This window comes from Ranitomeya imitator, chromosome 3, assembly GCF_032444005.1.
Source record: "Ranitomeya imitator isolate aRanImi1 chromosome 3, aRanImi1.pri, whole genome shotgun sequence".
In the NCBI taxonomy this organism is placed as follows: domain Eukaryota; kingdom Metazoa; phylum Chordata; class Amphibia; order Anura; family Dendrobatidae; genus Ranitomeya; species Ranitomeya imitator.
In genome coordinates, this window is record NC_091284.1 from 83411310 (window position 1) to 83435571 (window position 24262).

The 24262-nt window shown below is 45.5% G+C and overlaps 1 protein-coding gene across 2 annotated transcripts in view; it reads left to right on the plus strand.

Annotated features, from left to right (window-relative positions):
* Positions 1 to 3041: 3041 nt before the first annotated feature.
* Positions 3042 to 24262, plus strand: part of NIT2 (nitrilase family member 2) — a 35103-nt gene continuing 13882 nt past the window's right edge. Inside the window, exons 1-6 of one of the 2 annotated variants that reach the window (XM_069761031.1) lie at positions 3042 to 3105; positions 10878 to 10996; positions 11996 to 12116; positions 16486 to 16574; positions 17740 to 17833; positions 23777 to 23851. In XM_069761031.1, coding sequence (XP_069617132.1) covers positions 3072 to 3105; positions 10878 to 10996; positions 11996 to 12116; positions 16486 to 16574; positions 17740 to 17833; positions 23777 to 23851 — 532 coding nt within the window. In that variant the 5' untranslated portion in view covers positions 3042 to 3071. Of the gene's footprint in view, positions 3106 to 3494; positions 3583 to 10877; positions 10997 to 11995; positions 12117 to 16485; positions 16575 to 17739; positions 17834 to 23776; positions 23852 to 24262 lie in introns of those variants that run through there. The other variant, XM_069761029.1, reaches the window with a different exon arrangement.

A 24262-nucleotide genomic window follows, 5' to 3' on the forward strand; every position in this document is an offset into this window, starting at 1 on the left:
TCAATACAGAGGAGGACAATTTTATATTACAGGATGATTTATGTAAACTAGAAGCTTGGGCTGATAAATGGCAAATGAGCTTTAATGGGGATAAATGTAAGGTCATGCACTTGGGTAGAAGTAATAAGATGTATAATTATGTGCTTAATTCTAAAACTCTGGGCAAAACCGTCAATGAAAAAGACCTGGGTGTATGGGTGGATGACAAACTTAAATTCAGTGGCCAGTGTCAGGCAGCTGCTACAAAGGCAAATAAAATAATGGGATGCATTAAAAGAGGCGTAGATGCTCATGAGGAGAACATAATTTTACCTCTATACAAGTCACTAGTTCGACCATACTTAGAATACTGTGCACAGTTCTGGTCTCCGGTGAGTAAGAAAGACATAGCTGAACTGGAGCGGGTGCAGAGAAGAGCGACCAAGGTTATTAGAGGACTGGGGGGTCTGCAATACCAAGATAGGTTATTACACCTGGGGCTATTTAGTTTGGAAAAACGAAGACTAAGGGGTGATCTTATTTTAATGTATAAATATATGAGGGGACAGTACAAAGACCTTTCTGATGATCTTTTTAATCATAGACCTGAAACAGGGACAAGGGGGCATCCTCTGCGGTTGGAGGAAAAAAGGTTTAAGCATAATAACAGACGCGGATTCTTTACTGTAAGAGCAGTGAGACTATGGAACTCTCTGCCGTATGATGTTGTAATGAGTGATTCATTACTTAAATTTAAGAGGGGACTGGATACCTTTCTGGAAAAGTATAATGTTACAGGGTATATACACTAGATTCCTTGATAGGGCGTTGATCCAGGGAACTAGTCTGATTGCCGTATGTGGAGTCGGGAAGGAATTTTTTTCCCCAATGTGGAGCTTACTCTTTGCCACATGGGTTTTTTTTGCCTTCCTCTGGATCAACATGTTAGGGCATGTTAGGTTAGGCTATGGGTTGAACTAGATGGACATATAGTCTTCCTTCAACCTTAATAACTATGTAACTATGTAACTAAAGCAATGTGGAAGGAAAAAAAATTAACACCTAACTTTTTTCACAAAAAATTTACTTTAGACACAAACTTTTATTTTCACAAGGGTATCAGGAGAAACAGGACCACAAAATGTCTTGTGCAATTTCTCCTGAGTACGCCGATACTCCATATGTGGGGGAAAGCCACTGTTGGGAGGCATGGCAGGGCTCAGAAGGGAGGGAGCATCGTTTGACTTTTCAAACACAAAATTGGCTGGAATCAATGGCAGGTGCCATGTTGCGTTTGGAGACCCCCAATTCTAACTCCAACCCTAACTCTGCCCTAACCCCAACATCACAACCATAACCTCAACACATCCCTACTAGTGATGAGCGAGAGTACTCCTTGCTCGGGTGACCTCTGAGTATTTTTTAGTGCTCGGAGATTTAGTTTTAATCACTGCAGCTCAATGATTTACAGCTACTAGCCAGCTTGATTACATGTGGGGATTCCTTAGCCACCAGGCAACCCCCACATGTACTCAGCCTGGCTACTAGCTGTAAATCATTCAGCTGCCTGCCGTGATGAAAACTAAATCTCCGAACACTGACAAATACTCGGAGGTCACCCGAGCGTGCTCAAGGAAAACCCGAGCAACGAGTATACTCGCTCATCACTAATCCCTAGCTCTAAACCAACCCTAACGGCAAAGAATGGAAAAAAAATATATTTTTACCTAACTAAGGGGGTGACAAAGGGGGGATTTGATTTACTATTATTTTTTTTTTAATTTTGATCACTGTGATAGGGTCTATCACAGTGAACAAAATGAACCAATATGAAAATCTATTGTGGCCGGGTACTGGCCAGCAGATCTCAGATCTCAGCGAGGATCCGCGGATGGCGGAGGTACCGGGGGGGGGGGAGCATGGGGGACCCCATTTCTCCTCTGGTATACTAGATCATATCAGAGGAGAGAGAAATGAATTAATGAATTGACAATCTGACTTTTTTTTTTTTTGTAATTGCCAATATTCGGTGAATAACAGCGATCACAAGACTGGGGATGGTAAAAAAAAAGCGACCTGAATCCTTTTCTCCGGGGTCTGGCCAGCTCAATTCCCAGAAACATGGCCCCAGCACCCTGTAACATAAGTCTACGCTGGAAGTAACGGCCCACAGGCATGGTCCTCTGCTGCAGCTGAATCATCTCCCGAGCCTGGTTGGGATCTGGTAACTGTCTTCTCCTGGCGCTGCTTACAGTCTTCTACTGATGCGAGTGACCGTATTCCTCACAGGTCAGGACTTCACCGGCATTTAACCGCTCTTAGACCCTTCTATGGTGATGGTGGCTGTAAGCCCACTTTGCGACCACATGACCTGCCTGGTACAGGTTCTGGTGCCAACTCGCCCCTTCTCAGCCTTGCCTTTTATAATTTGTAACTGTGACAGGTGTCACCACCAGACCAGGCGTCATCTTCAAACTCTTCCCTGCGAAAATGCACTTCCACTCTTTGGATTCCTACTACTGTAATTCCTCCTTTAATTTCAGCTTTGACCAGCAGATGGCGGTGTTCACTTGCAGTTACTCAGGCATCATCTGTACTCGTCTTCTGTCTTGGCTGCCTCCTTACACACACGCACCCCTGCAGTTCCCGATCAGGACCTGTATGGAGGTTGCAGCAGAGCATTTGCAGGGTCTTCCACTTGATTAACTTAAAGGGAACCTGTCAGCAGATTTTGCCAGTATAAGATATGGCCACTGCTTTTCAGGGCTTATCTACAGCATAATATAAGCCCCCGATCTGACCTGCAATTGAAAAGATAAGTTTTATTATACTCACCTGGGAGGGGGGCGGTCTGGTCCGCTGGGTGTCGCAGGTTCGGCGCCTCCCATCTTCTTGCGATGCCGCCCTCCTGTTGCTTCATCGCCCCCCGGCATCGCGCTCCTGCACAGGTGTACTGATTTGCCCTGTTGAGGGCAGAGTAAAGTACTGCAGTGCGCAGGTGCCAGGAAAGGTCAGAGAGGCCCAGCGCCTGCGCACTGCAGTACCGTACACAGGACAAATCAGTACACCCGCGCAGGAGCCGCACTAGAAGTATGAAGATGGAGGCGCCGGACCCGGACCCCCCAGGTGAGTATAATCTAACCTCTTTTTCTCATCTTTCAGGATACAGCGGGGGCTTATCTGCAGCGTTACAGAATGCATTGCAGAATGCTGGAGATAAGCCCCTGATGCCGGTGGCCGCAGTTTATAGCGGCAAAATGAGGTGACGGATTCCCTTTACTGGCGCTCTTACACACAGCCCTGCTTGTGGTCTCTATTCCTGCTCCTCGCCTTGAGAACAATTTAGAGTAAAAATGACAAACAGTAACATGGCGTCGTGGTCAGCAATGTGGCGGCATTCGGTGCCAGCACTGCTAGACTCCGCCAGTGTGAGGAGCAGCCATCCAGCTGTACTCGACGTGTAGCATTGGCCAGAACTACATCTCCCACAATCCTCCGGGGCAGACAGAACGCGTTTCCACGCCCACTTCCGGGTTTGGTGAATGATTGACAGGTGTGTTGCTGCTGCGGGTCGCAGTATGCAGACAGTTCGAGCTATGGCGAGTGAGTACCGATGTGAGTGCGGAGTGACGGTCTAGGAGCGCCCTCTCCTCCGCTGCCTGGCACTGCCAGGGGGAGATTCAGGGGCACACGGAGGCGGTGCTGCACCAGACGGCGGACAGTGAGATAATAGTCAGGACAGGAGACGTACGACATTACACGTGAACAGCAGGGGCTGCAGCTGGTGGGAGTACTGCTACCCCCAATAGTCAGGACATGCTGGGAGTTGTGATCCTCTAGCAGATCTGTCAGTGATGGGAAATACGTGTATTCAGCAGAATATGAGGATTACAGAACATTTCCAAGAGGAATAACAGAGGGACGCTACCTGGCAGAAGTAAAAGCCCCTCCAACATTCCACCCCTCTTCCCAAACGACAGTGTTTGTGACCGCTGCAGCTAATCACAGACTGTCACCATCTGTCAGACCAGGGTGCTGAGGGCTCGCTGTCTGCAGTGACAGGTTCCCCTAATGGACCCCCATGTGCCCAGGAGGCTGTGATCTGGGGTCAGGAGGTCCATGTGTGGACTGTGCCCTCACTCTGACTGACCCTTGTAGTGCCAGGGCCTGGGGGGCACCAGCAGCACGATGAGGTGGACTGTGCCAAGCACGGCTCATGTAGGGGGTGTGGGGACCACTCCTGCCCAGGGGCCCGTTCTCATGTAGTTTTATTCCTTATAAAAGGTAAATCGGCAGAATGTGCCCATGTGGGTGAGGATTTCTGGCAGCGGATTTCCCTGCAGCTTTGCTTTTCTGCATGTGATGATTTATCCTTAGTCGGCTTGGGTTTCCCCTTTTGGATAATAGAGGGGGTTTTCTCCTAATCATCTATTTATCTAACAGGGCACATAAGTTTGGGGTCACATGAAGACTTTAGTCACGACACAGGTCACACGGCCAAATATTGCTCAATGCCGCGGCTACATCGCAGCGTAATGGGGTCACACTGTGACCTGAATGTCACAAAAAGTCCGAACATGTAAGATTTCTGGCAGCTTGTTTATCGCTGTACCTCATCTGTGCTAGTGTGACCCCTGATCTGACCTGTGTCGTGGCCAAAGTCACAATGTAGCCACAGGCTTAAAGGGGAGGTCTGAAGCCAAACTCATTTTTATTCTAAATCCCCGTGTATTTAGTGCCGCAATCTAAGCTATTTTCTAATATACTTCTATTAAAAATTCCCTATCTGCATTATCTATCTTCTGTTCTATTTTTTTCCTATTTCCTGTCTGATGATGCTTTGAGAATCCCAGTACATGACGCTCTGTCGGGTCAGATGAGTACTAATCAGCCGGGAACAGAGCGGTGTCAGTGGCCACGGCCTCTCGGGGGTCGGTGGCCGCAGCCTCTCAGGGGTCGGTGGCCGCAGCCTCTCGGGGTCGGTGGCCGCAGCCTCTCGGGGGTCGGTGGCCGCAGCCTCTCGGGGGTCGGTGGCCGCAGCCTCTCGGGGGTCGGTGGCCGCAGCCTCTCGGGGGTCGGTGGCCGCAGCCTCTCGGGGGTCGGTGGCCGCAGCCTCTCGGGGGTCGGTGGCCGCAGCCTCTCGGGGGTCGGTGGCCGCAGCCTCCGGTGACGGTGGCCTCAGCCTCTCGGAGGTCGGTGGCCGCAGCCTCTCGGGGGTCGGTGGCCGCAGCCTCTCGGGGGTCGGTGGCCGCAGCCTCTCGGGGGTCGGTGGCCGCAGCCTCTCGGGGGTCGGTGGCCGCAGCCTCTCGGGGGTCGGTGGCCGCAGCCTCCGGGGACGGTGCACGCAGCCTCTCGGGGGTCGGTGGCCGCAGCCTCTCGGAGGTCGGTGGCCGCAGCCTCTCGGGGGTCGGTGGCCGCAGCCTCTCGGGGGTCGGTGGCCGCAGCCTCTCGGGGGTCGGTGGCCGCAGCCTCTCGGGGGTCGGTGGCCGCAGCCTCTCGGGGGTCGGTGGCCGCAGCCTCCGGTGACGGTGGCCGCAGCCTCTCGGGGGACGGTGGACGCAGCCTCTGCTCCCTGTTCTGATAATGCTTTATTGCATGCACTGGAGATTCTCAAATGAAGGAAATAGGAAAACTAGAATAGCAGTTAGATAGTGTAGTTAGGGGACGATAGGGAATCTTTTATACAAGTATATTACAAAATAGCTTAGATAACGGCACAAAATAGATAGGGTATTAGAATATTTAGTTTGACTTCTGGCCACCCCTTTAAGGAAACAATTAAATGTGACCTCAAAGGGGTTGTCCTGTCCAAATTCATAATTCTGCAGCTACTCTGCACGCTGGGGGGATTCAGAAGTCTGTAGTAACACGGAGAGACAGCAGACTTATTGATTTGGACTGCACAACCCCTTTAACAGACCATTGCTACATTCATGGCCGAACCAAAGGAAATCTGATCCGTCAATTGGACACTTATCTGTAACAAATTTCTCGGTGTTGTGAATGTTCGGGCTCATTCACAGGTCAGTGTTTTTCACGGATAGAACTCATACTTATGGTTTTTGGGGCTGCTCACGTGTCCGTGTATTCTTGTGCACAAAACCATGAATGCCATCCGTGTGCCGTCCATTCTACGAGGAAAACTGATACTGACCAAACACTGATGAAAATCTGATCCAAAACACTGATGGACACAAGTCAAGTTTTTATTTTTTTAACAGAAGAATCACTGACGTATGAATGACACATTAAACACAACAATCGTCACATCTACTTTACAAGGAAAGCGCAAATATTACCAATAAAGAAGCAAAGTCACGGGTCAGAATCTTGTCTTTGGGCGGCTCGAAGTGCTTGTTCCTGCTGGACGTCCTTTTAGTAGGAGGAAGGAACATATTGCACAATTTTGCCATAAACCCTACAACCCTGGGGACCCTGTTATAGTAATTTGCACCAGGATCTGCTATCACCGCTATAAACGGACGCTATAACACTAGTGTGAACAGAGCCGTGTAGCTCGTTGCCTGCGGCTGTGTCGGTAACACTCCCCTGTGCTCTACACGGTGATGCTTTCTGCAGATGATGGTCATAATTTGACCTTCTCTTGGTTTTTTTCATAAATGTCTGAATTTGTCACATTTCCTATTTCTTTAATTCACTTCCATTGTAGTATCATGTATTAAAGCCACCTGGTGTGGAATCCAAATTAAATCCGGATACTAAATCCTCCGTGTCAGAACGTGCTGCGCTTATACAAGATCCTTGTGACGGTGAAGAACTTTCTAGACTGCAGTGAAATGTCGGCAATCTTTGACCGTCAGTAGTTAATAGATGATTGAGGTCGGATAAAGATTAACGCTGCCCTGCACTGTAGGGATAGTGTATATGTTATTAAATTGCACAGTTACTTTATTATTATTTTTTTATTATTTATTATAGCGCCATTTATTCCATGGCGCTTTACATGTGAGGAGGGGTATACATAATAAAAACAAGTACAATAAACTTGAACAATACAAGTCACAACTGGTACAGTCGGAGAGAGGACCCTGCCCGCGAGGGCTCACAATCTACAAGGGATGGGTGAGGATACAGTAGGCGAGGGTAGAGCTGGTCGTGCAGCGGTTTGGTCGATCGGTGGTTACTGCAGGTTGTAGGCTTGTCGGAAGAGGTGGGTCTTCAGGCTCTTTTTGAAGGTTTCGATGGTAGGTGAGAGTCTGATATGTTGTGGTAGAGAGTTCCAGAGTAGGGGTGATACGCGAGAGAAATCTTGTATACGATTGTGGGAAGAGGAGATAAGAGGGGAGTAGAGAAGGAGATCTTGTGAGGATCGGAGGGTGCATGCAGGAAAGTATCGGGAGACGAGGTCACAGATGTATGGAGGAGACAGGTTGTGGATGGCTTTGTACGTCATGGTTAGGGTTTTGTACTGGAGTCTCTGGGCAAGGGGGAGCCAGTGAAGGGATTGACAGAGGGGAGAGGCCGGGAAATAGCGGGGGCACAGGTGGATTAGTCGGGCAGCAGAGTTTAGAATAGATTGGAGGGGTGTGAGAGTGTTCAAGGGGAGGCCACAGAGCAGGAGGTTACAGTAGTTGAGGCGGGAGATGATGAGGGCATGGACTAGGGTTTTTGCAGATTCTTGGTTTAGGAATGTACGGATCCGTGAAATATTCTTGAGTTGAAGGCGGCAGGAAGTGGAAAGGGCTTGGATATGTAGTTTGAAGGAGAGATCAGTGTCAAGGATTACCCCGAGGCAGCGAGCTTGTGGGACTGGGGAGAGTGGGAAGCCATCTACTGTAAAGAATAGGTTCGTTGGGGGGTCGCGTGAGATGGGGGAAAGACAATGAATTCTGTTTTGTCCATGTTAAGTTTAAGAAATCTAGCGGAGAAGAAGGATGAAATAGTGGACAGACATTGAGGGATTCTGGTTAGTAGTGAGGTGATATCTGGTCCAGAGATGTAGATCTGTGTGTCATCAGCATAGAGATGATACTGAAAGCCATGAGATTCTATGAGCTGTCCCAGGCCAAAGGTGTAAATGGAGAAGTGCAGGGGCCCTAGAACTGAACCTTGTGGGACTCCGACAGATAGGTGTCGAGGTGAGGATGTGGTGTGTGAGTGGGAGACGCTGAATGTTCGGTCAGTTAGGTATGATGAGATCCAGGATAGGGCCAAGTCTGTGATGCCAAGGGATGAGAGGGTCTGTAATAATAGGGAATGGTCCACTGTGTCAAAGGCAGAGGACAGGTCCAGGAGGAGGAGGATAGAGTAGTGTCGCTTGCTCTTGGCGGTTAATAGGTCATTGGTGACCTTAGGGCAGTTTCAGTGGAGTGGTGTGGAAGCGGTCGAAAAAGGGAGCAGGAAGAGAGATGGGAGGACAGTTCAATATGGACGTGTTGTTTCAGTAGTTTTGAGGCATAGGGGAGAAGTGATATAGGGCGATAGCTAGATACAGAGGATGGGTCAAGAGGGCTTTTTGAAGATAGGTGTGATGGAGGCATGTTTAAAGCTTGAGGGGAAAACACCAGTTGTTAGTGATAGGTTGAAGAGATGGGTAAGACTATATTCACACTTTGCGGATTTCACTGCGGATCCGCAGCGGATTTGACCGCTGCAGATCTGCAGCAGTTTCCCATGAGTTTACAGTACAATGTAAACCTATGGGAAACAAAAAACGCTATGGGTTTTCACTGCGGATTTGGGAATTCTGCTGCGGAAAAATCCGCAGTGGAATCTGCAAAGTGTGAACATAGCCTTAGAGTTGGGATGAAGACTGTGGCGAGGTTTGGGATGAAGTGGGAAGGGATCGGGTCAAGTGCAGAGGTGGTGAGATGCAATCTTGAGAATGCCCATTTACATGTAAAAAAATTCTTAATTATTACCCGGTTATTCAAGTGCTGCTCCGATGCCCAGTGGGTGACCAGAATCCCTCCTCACCCCGACGCACGTTTCGCTTCCGCTTCTTCCGGGGGTGCCCCCGGGCATTTATCCCTTCAGCATCGGCAGGGACTGTTTAGAACGTATTTAGGTCACGTGACTATGATATTATCGATATGTAAATACCCTTGCCTGGTTCTGAATAGGTATACTTATGGATTAGATATTGTGCTTAGCGGTTTCTAAGTGTTATTATGCTCTCTATTAATCCATACACTAGCATTTGGATGTACTTATAATCAGTCTTCAAATCCCTCCTAGTTGGGGTACCTGTATATATTTTAGATATGTTTGTCTAATTTTACAATACCTTAATAAAAATTATTTTAATTCTTAATGTAATCTGGATCTCTTATTGCGGCTTCCAAGGGTGTCAGTCCGCATTTTGGCTATATAATATTTGGGAAGTGCCAGTTTAAAAAAAAAAAAAAAAAAAAAAATCTTTTTGGACTAAACTTAGGTATTTAAAGGTCCAATATTAGTCTATGGGTCCGGGAAAAGCTTTGTAATTATATTTCTTTCTTTATCCATCCATGAAAAACATTAATGGTAAAAAACGAATACACTGATGACACCAGTGCCATTTTTTCATCTACGTGTTTAGAGGGCACAACATTGGCTCCTTTTTGTATAGAGTAAGGCCTCTTTCTTTCAGGGTTTTTTGGGTAAAAAATACAATGGACGGCATTTCATCAGTATGCTGGATCCGATTGTCTTCCATTTTTGGTCTATGTGTTGGTGTTTTCCATCAGAGTGGCATCTGTATTTTTCTCGTTTGCAAAAAAACCCACAAAATTCTAAGTTTCTCCTATCCATTAAACAGCAAAAACATCAGTTGGAGGACACATGGATGGCGTCTGAGTGCCTTCAGTGTTTTTTTTTGTTTGTTTTTTTTGAGCCCATTCAGTTGATTGTGTGCGATTGATTTGGAAATTGGATCAAACACTGTTCAAAAAAAAAAGAAGAGAAAAATCAAGCATGCTCTAGAAATTGACTCGCGGATTGGATTTTTAGTTGCAGCATGCTGATTTAGGGTATGTGCACACGTTGCGGATTCTCTGCGGATCCGCAGCGTTTTTTGAGGTGCAGAAATGCTGCAGAGCCGCAATTGATTTACAGTACAATGTAAATCAATGAGAAAAAAAAATGCTGTGCACACTTTGCGGAAAATCTGCTGCGGAAACGCTGCAGTTTAAAAGAAGTAGCATGTCACTTCTTTTTTGTGAATCTGCAGCGTTTTTGTACCCATTCCATTATAGAAAACCGCAGGGGTAAAAAACGCAGCAAATCCGCAAGAAAACCGCAGCAAAAACGCACAAAAAACGCTGCGGAACCGCACAAAAAATGCGATAAATCCGCAGGTGCGTTTTCTGCCAGGAGAGGCAGAATCTGCACCAGAAATTCCTAAGCCTAATCCGCAACGTGTGCACATAGCCTTATATTGTGGATTTATTGCAGATTTTTCCCATTGGAGAATTCAGCTCTGCATTAAACCCGAATGTTGTGCATTTTGCTACAGATTACCTAGGAATCAGAAGCAAAATCTTCAAGTCCTGATAAGTTTATAATAAAAAGAAAACTTTGTTCAAAGTATAAACAAATGCTTTACCCTTGTGTGGCAAACCTCTGTCCCCCCTCCGGTCTCTGTCCTCCCGGCCTCCGGTGATGAGGTCACACGTGATAACGTCATTGAGCGTACAGAGACTGGAGGGCGACCAAGGAGGCATCAGCACCAGAAAACCAAATAGTGCGTATAATGTTAGATTAGGTAATCGGCAGCAACATCTAGATCAAGAACCGCTACACCTTGATGCAGATTTGCTCTGCTGATCTCACCGTGGCTTTTTCCAGATTTACTGCTGAAAGCTCAATATGCGGGAACGTACCCCTAGTATAGTCAGCAGACCCAGTAAAGCATTGGCGCATAATATTGATCCTCTACTCTCCACTTCTTTCCCTAGAATTTAAGCTGGCTTTGGTGCAGCTCCTGGTGTCTCCGGTGAAATCTGACAACTTGAAAAAAGCCTTTGAGCTGATCAAAAAGGCAGCAAAGCAAGGAGCACAAATCGTGGCTCTGCCCGTAAGTATGTTTGTGGACTCCATGGAATCTGTCTGTTTCTGGTTTCTCTTGTTCTGTCTCATTGGGATGAGTCCTATATGAAAAACAGTAAATCAGAGTCCAAACCAATAAGCTCCATCAGTTAAAACAAACTCCATGCCATTCCTCCTCCTTCCCCCCCCGAAATGTATATGTTATTAAATACTGGCATTCAGCATAAAATAGCAGCTCTGAAACTTTTTCTTTAAAAGTTCTGTTCACATGTCTAGTAATCATCCATTAGAACAGATCCAGCAGCAATCCATTGATAAAACAGTTGTGCAGACGATTGAAGTCTATGGAATATGGATCTGTTAAGTAGCCATCCGTTTTCTCCTATTTGAAAATGATCCTTGTTTTGCTTACTGGATCAGTTTCCAATGAATGATTACTTGAGAGTTCACATGTCCACTTGTATCTGTTAAATATTTATTCTTCCACCTCAAGTAAGGGTAAAAAACAGATAAGTTTCAAATGGAAGAAAAACAGATGGTAGTTAATGGATCCGTTTTCCTAGACTTATATGTTAAAAAAAAAAAAAAAGTGATCCAGATTTTTCAGGCGGCCAAAAAAAGTTGTCTGCACAACTTTATCAACGGATTGCTGCTGGATCAGTTCTAATGGATGGTTATTGGGCATGTGAACAGAGCCTAACTCTGTATTGTGCTGATCCATCTGTTTATTCCTCCCTGGAAATGAAAATGAATCTTATCGTATGAATCAATGGACAAAAGGGTGTTATCATTCCTTTTGGGAAAAGGAGGCGTGTCTCTACACAATTTTGCTCTGGCATCACTGATTGGATAGTCTATATACAGTGAATAGACACGCCCCCCAACTGGTAAAGCCCAGTTGTCAATTCCTAAATTCTAGGAGGACTACTAGATGAGTGGCACAGTCAGCCACGTTACAGAGGCAGCCCCAGATACCTCCCCAATGGTGACGCATGGGATAATAGTCCAGCATTGTGTCTATTCCCAGGAATGCTTCAATTCTCCTTACGGTACCACATTCTTCCCTGAGTATGCGGAGAAGATTCCTGGCCAGTCCACACAGATGCTGTCAGACGTCGCTAAGGAGTGCGGGATCTATCTTATTGGAGGTTAGACTCAATGCAAAACCCAGATTTGGGGATGTTATTTGTGGGGAGAATCTGTCATCGGCCCATCACTAATTAAACAGCAAACAAAACAGTTAAAAACGGAAAAATCAGTATTTTGGCAAGATTGTACCCGCTCTCCCAAACTGCACAACTCCAGGACCACATTGGCTGAAGTGGAATGGGTTTGCGTGGCATGCTGCACTAGTGGCTGTGATCACTCCTTGTTAGATAGCTAATTACATAGAGTAGCTTGTCCTATGCACCACTATCTAGCTGATATGATGTAGTCGGGCTAACGTGTCAGCAGGAATCGTGCTGTTGAGAAACAGTGGGACATATGCTGTCGGTAGTGGCTGCTGCTCAGAGAGGTTCTTCATATATACACTCTTTGGAATCTCCAAGTGGAGGTAGAATAACGGAAACGCCTGAGATTTTGAGGGCCTTTGCGGACTTCTATGCAGATTTATATTCCTCTCGGTTTGGTGAATCGGTCGAGGATACATTGACTTTCTTGGAGGGTCTGGATCTGCCGAGACTGAATGAGGCAGATAGGGAGAGCCTTGAGGCCCCTATCACTGAGGAGGAATTGAGTCGGGCATTGATGTCTATGGCTAATGGGAAGGCGCCTGGGGTTGATGGGCTACCCGCTGAGATCTATAAAGGATTGGCAGAAGTGCTGATTCCTAGATTAAAAATGGTATTGGAGGAAGCTAGGTCCCGGGGGTGCTTGCCAGCCTCTATGAGAGAGGCCATAATAGTGGTTATTCCAAAGGAGGATAAGGATTTGGGGAAACCGGAGTCGTACCGCCCAATTTCCTTACTAACTATTGATGTCAAGCTTCTGGCCAAGGTGCTGGCTCTCCGTCTCTCTAGTGTTATTGCGAGTCTGGTGCATTCGGACCAATCTGGCTTTATGCCTGATAGGTCAACGGCGATTAATTTGCTGAGGTTATATGTAAATTTGCAGGTGGAGTCTGATAACTACGGTCGAAGAGTGATTGTGTCACTAGATGCCCATAAGGCGTTTGACAGTGTTGAGTGGGGATACCTCTGGCAGGTGTTGGAATGTATGGGGTTTGGTCTGCAGTTTGTGGCCTGGATACAGCTGTTGTATTCATTACCGTCGGCTAGAATTAGAGTGAACGGGGAGCTGTCTCGGCCTATAGAGCTGGCTAGGAGTACTAGGCAGGGATGCCCGCTCTCACCCCTCCTGTTTGCTTTAGCTGTAGAACCTCTTGCTGCTAAGATTCGGCAGTCTGATAGAGTCCCTGGGTTTAGGTATGGGAAAATTGAGGAAAAAATAGCGCTATATGAGGATGACGTTTTGTTGTTCCTGGCTGATCCGGATGATTCACTGAGAGGGCCATTGAAATTGCTGAGAGATTTGGTACCGTGTCGGGACTAACAATTAATTGGGGTAAATCGGTTCTTTTTAGGGTGGATGATGTAGGAGAGAATGTGAGTGAGGATGTTGGGGATGAGAGGCTAAAGGTGGTTTCCCAATTTAAGTACCTTGTAATATGGATTTCGGTGCCAATTGCGGAGTTCCTACAAAGGAATTTGACTCCTGTTATGGGGGTACACAAGGCGAAGGTAGATGCCTGGAATAAATTACATCTATCGGTGGTCGGAAGGGTAAACCTTATAAAAATGGTCCTGATGCCTAAAATTCTATATGTTTTACACGACGCACCAATTTGGATTCCTCGGGGGAAGTTCAGGCAGATTAATGCCCTCTTTAGAAGTTTGATATGGGGGAGACAATATCCACGTATTAGCCTGGAGACGCTTCAGCGACCCAAGGAAGATGGTGGTTTGGCTTTGCCCAACCCGGAAATATATTTTCTTGCAGCCCAGAGTCAGCATTTGAAGGGCTGGGCGCGAGAGGCGTCATCCAGTGCAGTACAACATCTGATGGAAGAGGTGACAGGCCGACGGCCGGTGGTTCAGTGTTTGGAAGATGGCTCCTTGGGCGCTTTAGGGAAATTATATCCAACCCTGTTCCTGATTCGTAAATTATGGAACAGACTAAGGCAGATTCGTGGGGTTACAGGGATGACTAAATTCACACCGATATGGTCTAACAACAATTTAAAGGAATTTGAGGCTCTGGGAGGACTGATGGAATGGCAGAATAAGGGAATTTGCTTTGTTCACCAGATAATCCAGCAGCAAGCATTGAAACCCTTTTCCCAATTGCAGGTAGAGTTTGGTCTGAGATCAACAGGGGAATATCAGTATGCGCAGATGAGACATGCCTTTAAGAGCTCAGAATAAGAAAGCTGATATCAGGATTCAAGATGATATAGTTTTGGAGTATGTGTGTGGTGACGGGACCACAAGGGTAGTTATTTCCACCCTGTATAAGGACCTTATGTACACGTTTTTGCTAGATTTCCCTATAAAGGCGAGAGCTAAGTGGGAGAGAGAAGTGGGGCCGATGGAGAATGAAACCTGGGAATCGGTGATGGAGTGGGTTCCGCGACTATCCTTGAGTGAACCATATAGACTCTCGCAGCTATATATTCTGCACAGAGTATATAAATCTCCGGAAGTGCTACACAAAGCGGGGTTGCGTGCCAACTCTGAGTGCCCGAGGTGTGCGAGTGAGAATGCAGGAATATATCACATGATGTGGACGTGTCCTAGGCTGGCTGCTTTTTGGGTGGTGGTTTTGAGCCGGGTTGAAGTAGCTTACAAGTGTAGAGTTCTTAGAGATCCGATAGTATGCTTGCTGGGATATGTGGAAGAAATTGGAGTTGACAATACCTGGAAGATTGCAATCGCTAGGCTACTATACATGGCTAGGAAAGTGATAGCACGAAATTGGATAAACGCTGAACCACAAGCGAGGAGGGAATTTCTCCAATATGTACAACATGGTCTAAAATTGGAAAAGGGGGTGTACAAAAAAAGGGGGAGAATAGAAATGTTTAATAGAATGTGGTCTCCTTGGCTTGAACTGGATTGAGGAGTATAGAAGTCGGGTTTCTTAAGATCTGGATAAGGGTAAATTACTCGAGGCAGAGAAGGCCTCAGAGGAGTGCAGATTGGGAATGAGCTGTCTTATGGGGGGAGGGGGGCTGTTGGGATAATGTCGGGGTTTTTCAAAATAAGAAAATGTGTATGTGACATATTGTAATGTAAATGGCATTCTGATGTTCTTCTTTATATTGTTAATAAAAATCTATTTAAATAAAAAAAAAAGGAATCGTGCTGTTCTCTGCCAGTCGGGCTAACCTCTCAGCAGGAATCGTGCTGTTCTCTGCCAGTCGGGCTAACCTCTCAGCAGGAATCATGCTGTTCTCTGCCAGTCGGGCTAACCTCTCAGCAGGAATCGTGCTGTTTCTGCCTGTCGGGCTAACCTCTCAGCAGGAATCGTGCTGTTTCTGCCTGTCGGGCTAACCTCTCAGCAGGAATCGTGCTGTTCTCTGCCAGTCGGGCTAACCTCTCAGCAGGAATCGTGCTGTTTCTGCCAGTCGGGCTAACCTCTCAGCAGGAATCGTGCTGTTCTCTGCCAGTTGGGCTAACCTCTCAGCAGGAATCGTGCTGTTTCTGCCAGTTGGGCTAACCTCTCAGCAGGAATCGTGCTGTTCTCTGCCAGTTGGGCTAACCTCTCAGCAGGAATCGTGCTGTTCTCTGCCAGTCGGGCTAACCTCTCAGCAGGAATCGTGCTGTTCTCTGCCAGTCGGGCTAACCTCTCAGCAGGAATCGTGCTGTTTTCTGCCAGTTGGGCTAATGTGTCAGCAGGAATCGTGCTGTTTCTGCCAGTCGGGCTAACCTCTCAGCAGGAATCGTGCTGTTTTCTGCCTGTCGGGCTAACCTCTTGGCAGGTGTGTGGGGTCGTGACGCCATTGGCAGTGGTCCCTTCAGATGAGGAAGTGAGCAGCTCTGGGTCTAAACTAATACCCCTTTAATCAAGAAATGATATGGATTTGGCTCTAGGCTCATGGAAAGGATGAGAATGGGGTAACATGGTACAGTGCTGTGCAAATTAATTGGGACAAAGCATTTTTTAAGTAAAATCATAAGTTGGTTACCAGTCAGTGATTCAAACCAGTTTTAATATATAATAAATCTTGGTCAACTAGCCAGTGGAAAAAGGTAATTTTCAGAATTAGTATGTAACAGTGCATTATAACATTTTATTTTTTTGCTTTGTCCCAATTAATTTACACAGCACTGTAGATAAGGGGTGGGACTGAGATGTGGACGCTTACTGTGTTGGTTGTGCTTTTTCCTGACATAATATATTTATTAGGACATGGGATGTTGCAGCGTCCACATCTCATCTGTTACCTACCCTACTGGTCACTGTACTGTATGTGTCATTAATAAGATTATGTCTAATTATGTATTTCTTCTGTAGGCTCAATTCCAGAAGAGGACTGTGGGAGATTGTACAACACTTGCACAGTTTTTGGCCCCGATGGTACATTGCTGATCAAGCACAGAAAGGTAATGGAGTGTCACCATGGTACATATAGCAGCGGCCTCATTGGCTGTGCACTATAAATGATTCACAGAATCTACTTCGTTTCCCTTTTTTAGAAGCTTAATTAATATAATCAACACAGAATCTGACACTTTATAGTGGTTGCATCTTTGCTCTTGTGAATTCACCGCCACATTAGTCTGGGTTTTTACGGGAACTTTGGTCACAACACCGGTCACGCAGCTGAAGATCGCTCTATGCTGATGCTAGATCTCCGCGTAGTCCAGGTGAGTGAGGTCTCCTTGCAGCACCCAGGGTACAGCGACAAGCCAGTCATTAAGTCACACAGTTGGGTTTTTGTGACCTGCTTCTCGCGGTACCCTAGGGGTTGCAGTGCGACCTCATTCACCTGCATTGCGCTGCGATCTAGCGTAAGCACGTAGCGATCTTCTTCCGCGCTGCCTGGGTCACCGCCAGATTCTCCATAGAGGCCCAGCCTTGGGGTAGTTCAGAGCTCCCTGACTTACTAAATTCAGTGGGATCTGTCTATATGCAATGTGCTTCCCCCAGGCAGCTGCATTCAGCAGGGTTTTGATCATTTATAGTCACCCATCACCAAATATTTTAATAAAATAAAAATATTAAACTCGCTTACTGTAAGGCATTAAAAAGCAATAAAAATTGCATATTGTATGTGGCATTCATTCTTTGTGGATATGGTCCAGGGGACTCAGGAACTTCTCAAAATGTCCAGTTGGGCCACATCACACATCCACACACACACGCCTGTCACTACATGATGAGCAGGACTCACCACGTGAATTAACGATGCAGCTGCCGGATGATGTGCACTTTCCAGGCCTCTCCAGTGTCCCAATTTCTGCACTGTACACCCTGCGACCTGCAGTGCAGAGCCACAACGCTTCACATGGTGACTGGTCTGCACGTACGCACGAACTGCAGGTGAAGCTTGAAGCAGATGATAAAAATGCAGTGGAGCCATCTGTTATATGGCAGCCCGTATGTGTGAAAGCCTACTGAGTGCCTTTATAGTTCATGTGCAGCTCCGAGTATTACGCTTGCAGCCAAAGTAACAAATCTGATTTCTTCTTTTTATTTTTTCTGTTTGCAGTTCGACTTCATGAAATCTTACTTTCTACTGCATTTCTTTTTCTTTGGCCTCCACAGATCCACTTATTTGACATTGACGTACCTGGGAAAATCCGTTTTCAAGAATCAGAAACACTAAGTCCTGGAGAAAGTCTTTCTGTATTTGACACACGTACGTGAGCACAGAGGAGTAATGCAATGTAGAATTAGCTCTCATCTCTAGATTCCAGGTGCCAAACATTTTTGCATCATAAGACCTCATTTTTGCTGTGTAGCTAAGGTACTTGGGTGCATGGTGCTGCAGGGTTCTGTATTGTCCACCTCAGTATCCAGATATATAGTAGATGGTGATTCTATGGTAAGCCTTGTAGGAGCAAAATAGAAATCTCTTAAATCCTATTGCTCAAAAAATTGTCTGGCAGAGACTTTCCAGTGACTTCATTCTTTCCTATGGTCAGACTGTTGAGCAGAGCAATGAAATATAATTCTACTCCAGCTAGACCCCAACATTGGATTGTCAGAGGGCAAAACGAAGAAAAGTGATGGCATTACTGGAGGATGCCATGGGGAAAAGGCCTGTTTCTGTAGCTTCACCCTCCATACAGTGGGTGGGACAGGACTGTCATCCTGCAAGGAGAACCAGTGACCCCATCATTCTGTGCATTGTGGGTCACCGCAGTTGGACCCTGATCATTCAAGAAATGATGGCAACTCCTAATAGGCTGCTATCCTCTCTACACTTGTTTTACACAGCTGGTAACCTTATGTCGATCTGTGAAACACTTCCCCCATTGTCCTTGATGTATAGTTATAATTTATCCACTGCAAACCTTCTCTACAAACACTTGTTGTTCAAAGTTATGTAGTTGGATGTCAGCAATATGAGAGGGCTTTAACCTTCGTCCGGCTGAGTAGGTACAATTCTAACTATTCCGTTTTAAAATTGCAATAACTTTTTTTTTTCGAAAAGCCGTAGAGGGCTGAAATTTCGTGACATCTCTGCAGTTTTGGTCCAGAATATATTGGCCAAATTTCAATAAAATATATATGACGGTACAATTGTACCTCTGCAGCCTGTTAACATTGTAAAATTATGCAGCCTGACGAAGGTTAAAGCTTCCCAAACTTATGGGCTACTCAAATTTTGTTTTAATCTCTACAGTACTATTCAAAAGTTTGGATACCCCTGTTTATGCACTGGTTTTCCTTGTTCTTATTGGAAGGTGCACATTGTAAATTCAGACTGATGGCAGCAAAAGCGAACACATATGGAGACAAGTATTGTAGAAAACATGTGAACCAGAACATTTGTTATACCGTACATTCCTCACTGGTCTCTCCTATTACTCAGATGATGGCTTTACAGCACCTTGCAATCTCTGAAGCATCTTCATCAGGTCATTACCTGGAATGGCTTTCAACAGTCTTTAGGCGATCCCAGAGGTGTTGAGCACTTGTTGGCTGCTTTGCCTTTAGTCAAGCTGACAAACAGACACAATTGTGTCAAAAAGGAGAATAAACATGTTTACAAAAATTTTTTGAAACCATTCCCCCCCCTTACCTACCCCCTCCCTTAAAGCCTCTATAAACAAGAATAGGACAATAGCATACATTGCTTACATAATAAAGCCACATTCCCTTAGAATCAGTTCCTCTCTATCAACTGTTTCCAAAGTGTTTCAAAAGTTTTCACACTTTCCCTTTTTTCATAAAAACCCTTTTCCATATTCAGGCTCGGACTGGCCTACCGGGAAACCGGTGGATCCTCCGGTGGGCCCTGGCACTGACACCTGCTGGCAGGGCCTCCCCCCGCTCCAGGGCCCCCCCCACCACCGCCGTTATACAGTATGGAGCATCATGTGTGGCCAATGGACATTATACAGTGTGGAGCATCATGTGTGGCCGTTATACAGTATGGAGCATCATTTGTGGTCACTATACAGTATTGAGCATTATGTGGGATCATTATACAGTATGGAGAACTGTGTGGCCGTTATACACTATGGAGCACTATGTGTTGGTGGTCATTATACAGTATGGAGCACTGTCTGGCCATTATACAGTATGGAGCAATGTGTGGCCATTATACAGTATGGAGCACTGTCTGGCCATTATACAGTATGGAGCAATGTGTGGCCATTATACACTATGGAGCATCATGTGTGGCCATTATACAGTATGAAGAACTGTGTGTGGCCATTATACAGTATGCAGCATCATGTGTGGCCGTTATACAGTATGGAGCATCATGTGTGGCCATTATACAGTATGGAGCATCATGTGTGGCCATTATACAGTATGCAGCATCATGTGTGGCCGTTATACAGTATGGAGCATCATGTGTGGCCATTATACAGTATGGAGCACTGTGTGGCCATATTTTTGTTTGCTTATAATTATTGTATATAAAACAGTGTGATCAGCAGTGCTAAATGGCTGCAGTTGGGACGTGGATATGGGTGTGACTAGTTGTGAAATGGGTCTGGTCAGAGGCGTGGACTAAAATTTGCCGCGGCGCACTACACGCGCCGCAAACTTTATACCTCCTTCCCTTCAAAAGTTGGGAGGTATGGTACCACATTTGCCAGATCACGGCAAGTGCCGCAAATCCCATAGGGAATGAATGAGGCCGAAGGCAGTGTTGCTGTAAGTGATCTGTTACGCGGCAGATGCAGAAAAACTGCCCGATCTGCTGCAAAAGGCAACTTTCACATCAGCGATTCTTGCCAAAGTCACTGCCGATAGTGTCATACTCACCAAAGGGGGAGGCAGCACTAAAAGTGCCTAGGGCAGCAGAAACTCTAAATACGGCCCTGGGGGGCTACATTATATTCTGTGAGGGGGCTACCCCAACCCTTGCTACATTATTAAGACGTGAACTACCTTATATTATACCCTGATATTAGGGCTTTTTACCGCACAATTGGTGGTCTTGTATCTATTTCTATGTAGCTACATAGTGGGCCCCAAGAATGATTTTCTCTGGTGGGCCCAAGGTGCTCCAGTCCGACGCTGTCCATATTACTAACCATATCAGACTGTCTATAAAATTCCTGCAGAGTCGGCGGTACCTCACTCAATAATCTAGCTATGGCCACTTTATGATGATTTCTTCCACATCCAACTCATTCCTAACCATCTCAAATGAGTTGGGATCAAATGATTGTGGAGGACAAGTCTCCAAGGACAAGATGCATGACCATTCTCCAGGACAAGATGCAGCCTCCATCCCTCTTCTTCTTGGTCACATAGCCCTTTTATAACATGGAAATCTGTTTTGGGTCATTGACCTGTTCCACCACAACTGATGGTCCCTAAGTGCAGACCAGAAGGGATGGCATGTAGGTGCAGAACGCTGTGGTAGACATGCTGGGTGAGTATGCTTTGAATTTGGAATAAATAAATGGTTTCCAGAGCACCCACACATCACACTTCCCCCTTCATGCTTCACAGTGGGTACCACACATATATAAACCATTTGCTCGCCTTTACTGCAGCGCACAAACACATGGTGATTAGTACCAAAAATCTCAAAGTACAAATTTTCACTGATCTAATGTCTAATCTTTGTGTTGATTGACCCAAACAAGTCTCTTCTTCTTGTTCAGCAGTGGCTTCTTTGCAGCAATGAGACCATAAACCCCTGCTTCTCACAGTCTTCTCTGGACAGTTATCCATGATTTATTCAAGCCCTTAAAGGGACTCTGTCACCTGAATTTGGAGGGAACAATTTTCAGCCATAGAGGCGGGGTTTTCGGGTGTTTGATTCACCCTTTCCTTACCCGCTGGCTGCATGCTGGCTGCAATATTGGATTGAAGTTCATTCTCTGTCCTCCGTAGTACACGCCTGCACAAGGCAATCAACCCAGGAGTTTATTAAAGCAAAGAAGTGGAATATTCTTGAATGGCCAAAAAATGGAAGTTATTAAAAATTATTTTTTGTATATAAAAAAGACAAATTTTGCATGTAGCGGAAAGGTATAATTAGCAAGATATAATATACAGTTAGGTCCATATATATTTGGACAGAGACAACATTTTTCTAATTTTGGTTATAGACATTACCACAATGAATTTTAAACAAAACAATTCAGATGCAGTTGAAGTTCAGACTTTCAGCTTTCATTTGAGGGTATCCACATTAAAATTGGATGAAGGGTTTAGGAGTTTCAGCTCCTTAACATGTGCCACCCTGTTTTTAAAGGGACCAAAAGTAATTGGACAATTGACTCCAAGGCTATTTCATGGACAGGTGTGGGCAATCCTTTCGTTATGTCATTCTCAATTAAGCAAATAAAAGGCCTGGAGTTGATTTGAGGTGTGGTGCTTGCATTTGGAAGGTTTTGCTGTGAAGTAAACATGTGGTCAAATGAGCTCTCCATGCAAGTGAAACAAGCCATCCTTAAGCTGCGAAAACAGAAAAAACCCATCCGAGGAATTGCTACAATATTAGGAGTGGCAAAATCTACAGTTTTACATCCTGAGAAAGAAAGAAAGCACTGGTGAACTCATCAATGCAAAAAGACCTGGGCGCCCACGGAAGACAACAGTGGTGGATGATCGAAGAATAATCTCCATGGTGAAGAGAAACCCCTTCACAACAGCCAACCAAGTGAACAACACTCTCCAGGAGGTCGGCGTATCAATATCCAAATCTACCATAAAGAGAAGACTGCATGAAAGTAAATACAGAGGGTTCACTGCACGGTGCAAGCCACTCATAAGCATCAAGAATAAAAAGGCTAGACTGGACTATGCTAAAAAATATCTAAAAAAGCCAGCACAGTTCTGGAAGAACATTCTTTGGACAGATGAAACCAAGATCAACCTCTACCAGAATGATGGAAAGAGAAAAGTATGGCGAAGGCGTGGTACAGCTCATGATCCAAAGCATACCACATCATCTGTAAAACACGGCGGAGGCAGTGTGATGGCTTGGGCATGCATGGCTGCCAGTGGCACTGGGTCACTACTGTTTATTGATGATGTGACACAGGACAGAAGCAGCCAAATGAATTTTGAGGTATTCAGAGCCGCCATACTGTGTGCTCAGATCCAGCCAAATGCAGCAAAACTGATTGGTCGTCGTTTCACACTACAGATGGACAATGACCCAAAACACAAAGCCAAAGCAACCCAGGAGATTATTAAAGCAAATAAGTGGAATATTCTTGAATGGCCAAGTCAGTCACCTGATCTCAACCCGATTGAGCATGCATTATACTTGTTAAAGACTAAACTTCAGACAGAAAGGCCCACAAACAAACAGCAACTGAAAATCACCGCAGTGAAGGCCTGGAAGAGCATCAAAAAGGAGGAAACACAGCGTCTGGTGATGTCCATGAGTTCAAGACTTCAGGCAGTCATCGCCAACAAAGGGTTTTCAACCAAGTACTAAAAATGAACATTTTATTTAAAATTATTGAATAATCTGTCCAATTACTTTTGGTCCCTTTAAAAACAGGGTGGCACATGTTAAGGAGCTGAAACTCCTAAACCCTTCATCCAATTTTAATGTGGATACCCTCAAATGAAAGCTGAAAGTCTGAACTTCAACTGCATCTGAATTGTTTTGTTTAAAATTCATTGTGGTAATGTCTATAACCAAAATTAGAAAAATGTTGTCTCTGTCCAAATATATATGGAGCTAACTGTATGTGCTTGAAGAGAACCAGGAAAACCATTGCATTAACTGGTGCGTCCGAACTTTTGACTTTTACTGTACATTCAGCTTATGTACCAGGAAATCTCCTGGTGCAAGCATTAAATGTATTCATCGGACCCCATATACCCAGCATAATCCAAGAAGTTTTTATGCACCGAGGGATATACTAGAAATGTGTACCCCACTTGTATACGTGTTTTATGATCACCGTCAGTAGCCAGTGGCTGTACCGTGGGATAGATTAATGGTTTCCTGATGTGTACCTCCAATCGAAATAAAAAGTGAGATGTGAACAGTGCCATTACAGGATCTGTCATATCGCGGTGCTGTGTAGCTTTAGTGAAGTTGTACCCATTGGTGAGTTTCAGCGGTGCCGGCATGGATCTCTGGTAAAACTGGGCTGTGCTTCCTCAGTGGTGAATTAACATTAATCTTTAATATTTTTAACAGCATTTTGCAAAATTGGAGTTGGCATCTGCTATGACATGCGATTTGCAGAACTAGCCCAAATATATACCAAGAAAGGTGAGACTAGAATTCACAATATTTTGCTTTTGTTTGAAGATTATTTTAGGTTATTTATCCTTTTTATGTATGTCATTTACTATAACAAATGTTTATAGTGGTTGTGTCACAACTGATCACTTATCCACAGATTAGGTGATATGTTTCTGATCACTGTGGGTCCCACCTAACAGGACCTCCAGTATTCATGAGAATTTGGGGTTCTGATTGTCTGAACGAAGCGGTGGTCGAACATTCACATTACAACTATTTGTTTTCTATCAGACTGACCCAGATCATTGAGCAGATCACTCTCCATAAGTCCCATAAACTTTGAAGGGACCGGCAGAGTGCGTGTTCGACCACTGAGTCTTCAAACAGGAGACTCTGGGCACCATTACTTGTGAACATTGGTAGTGCCAGTGGTGGGAC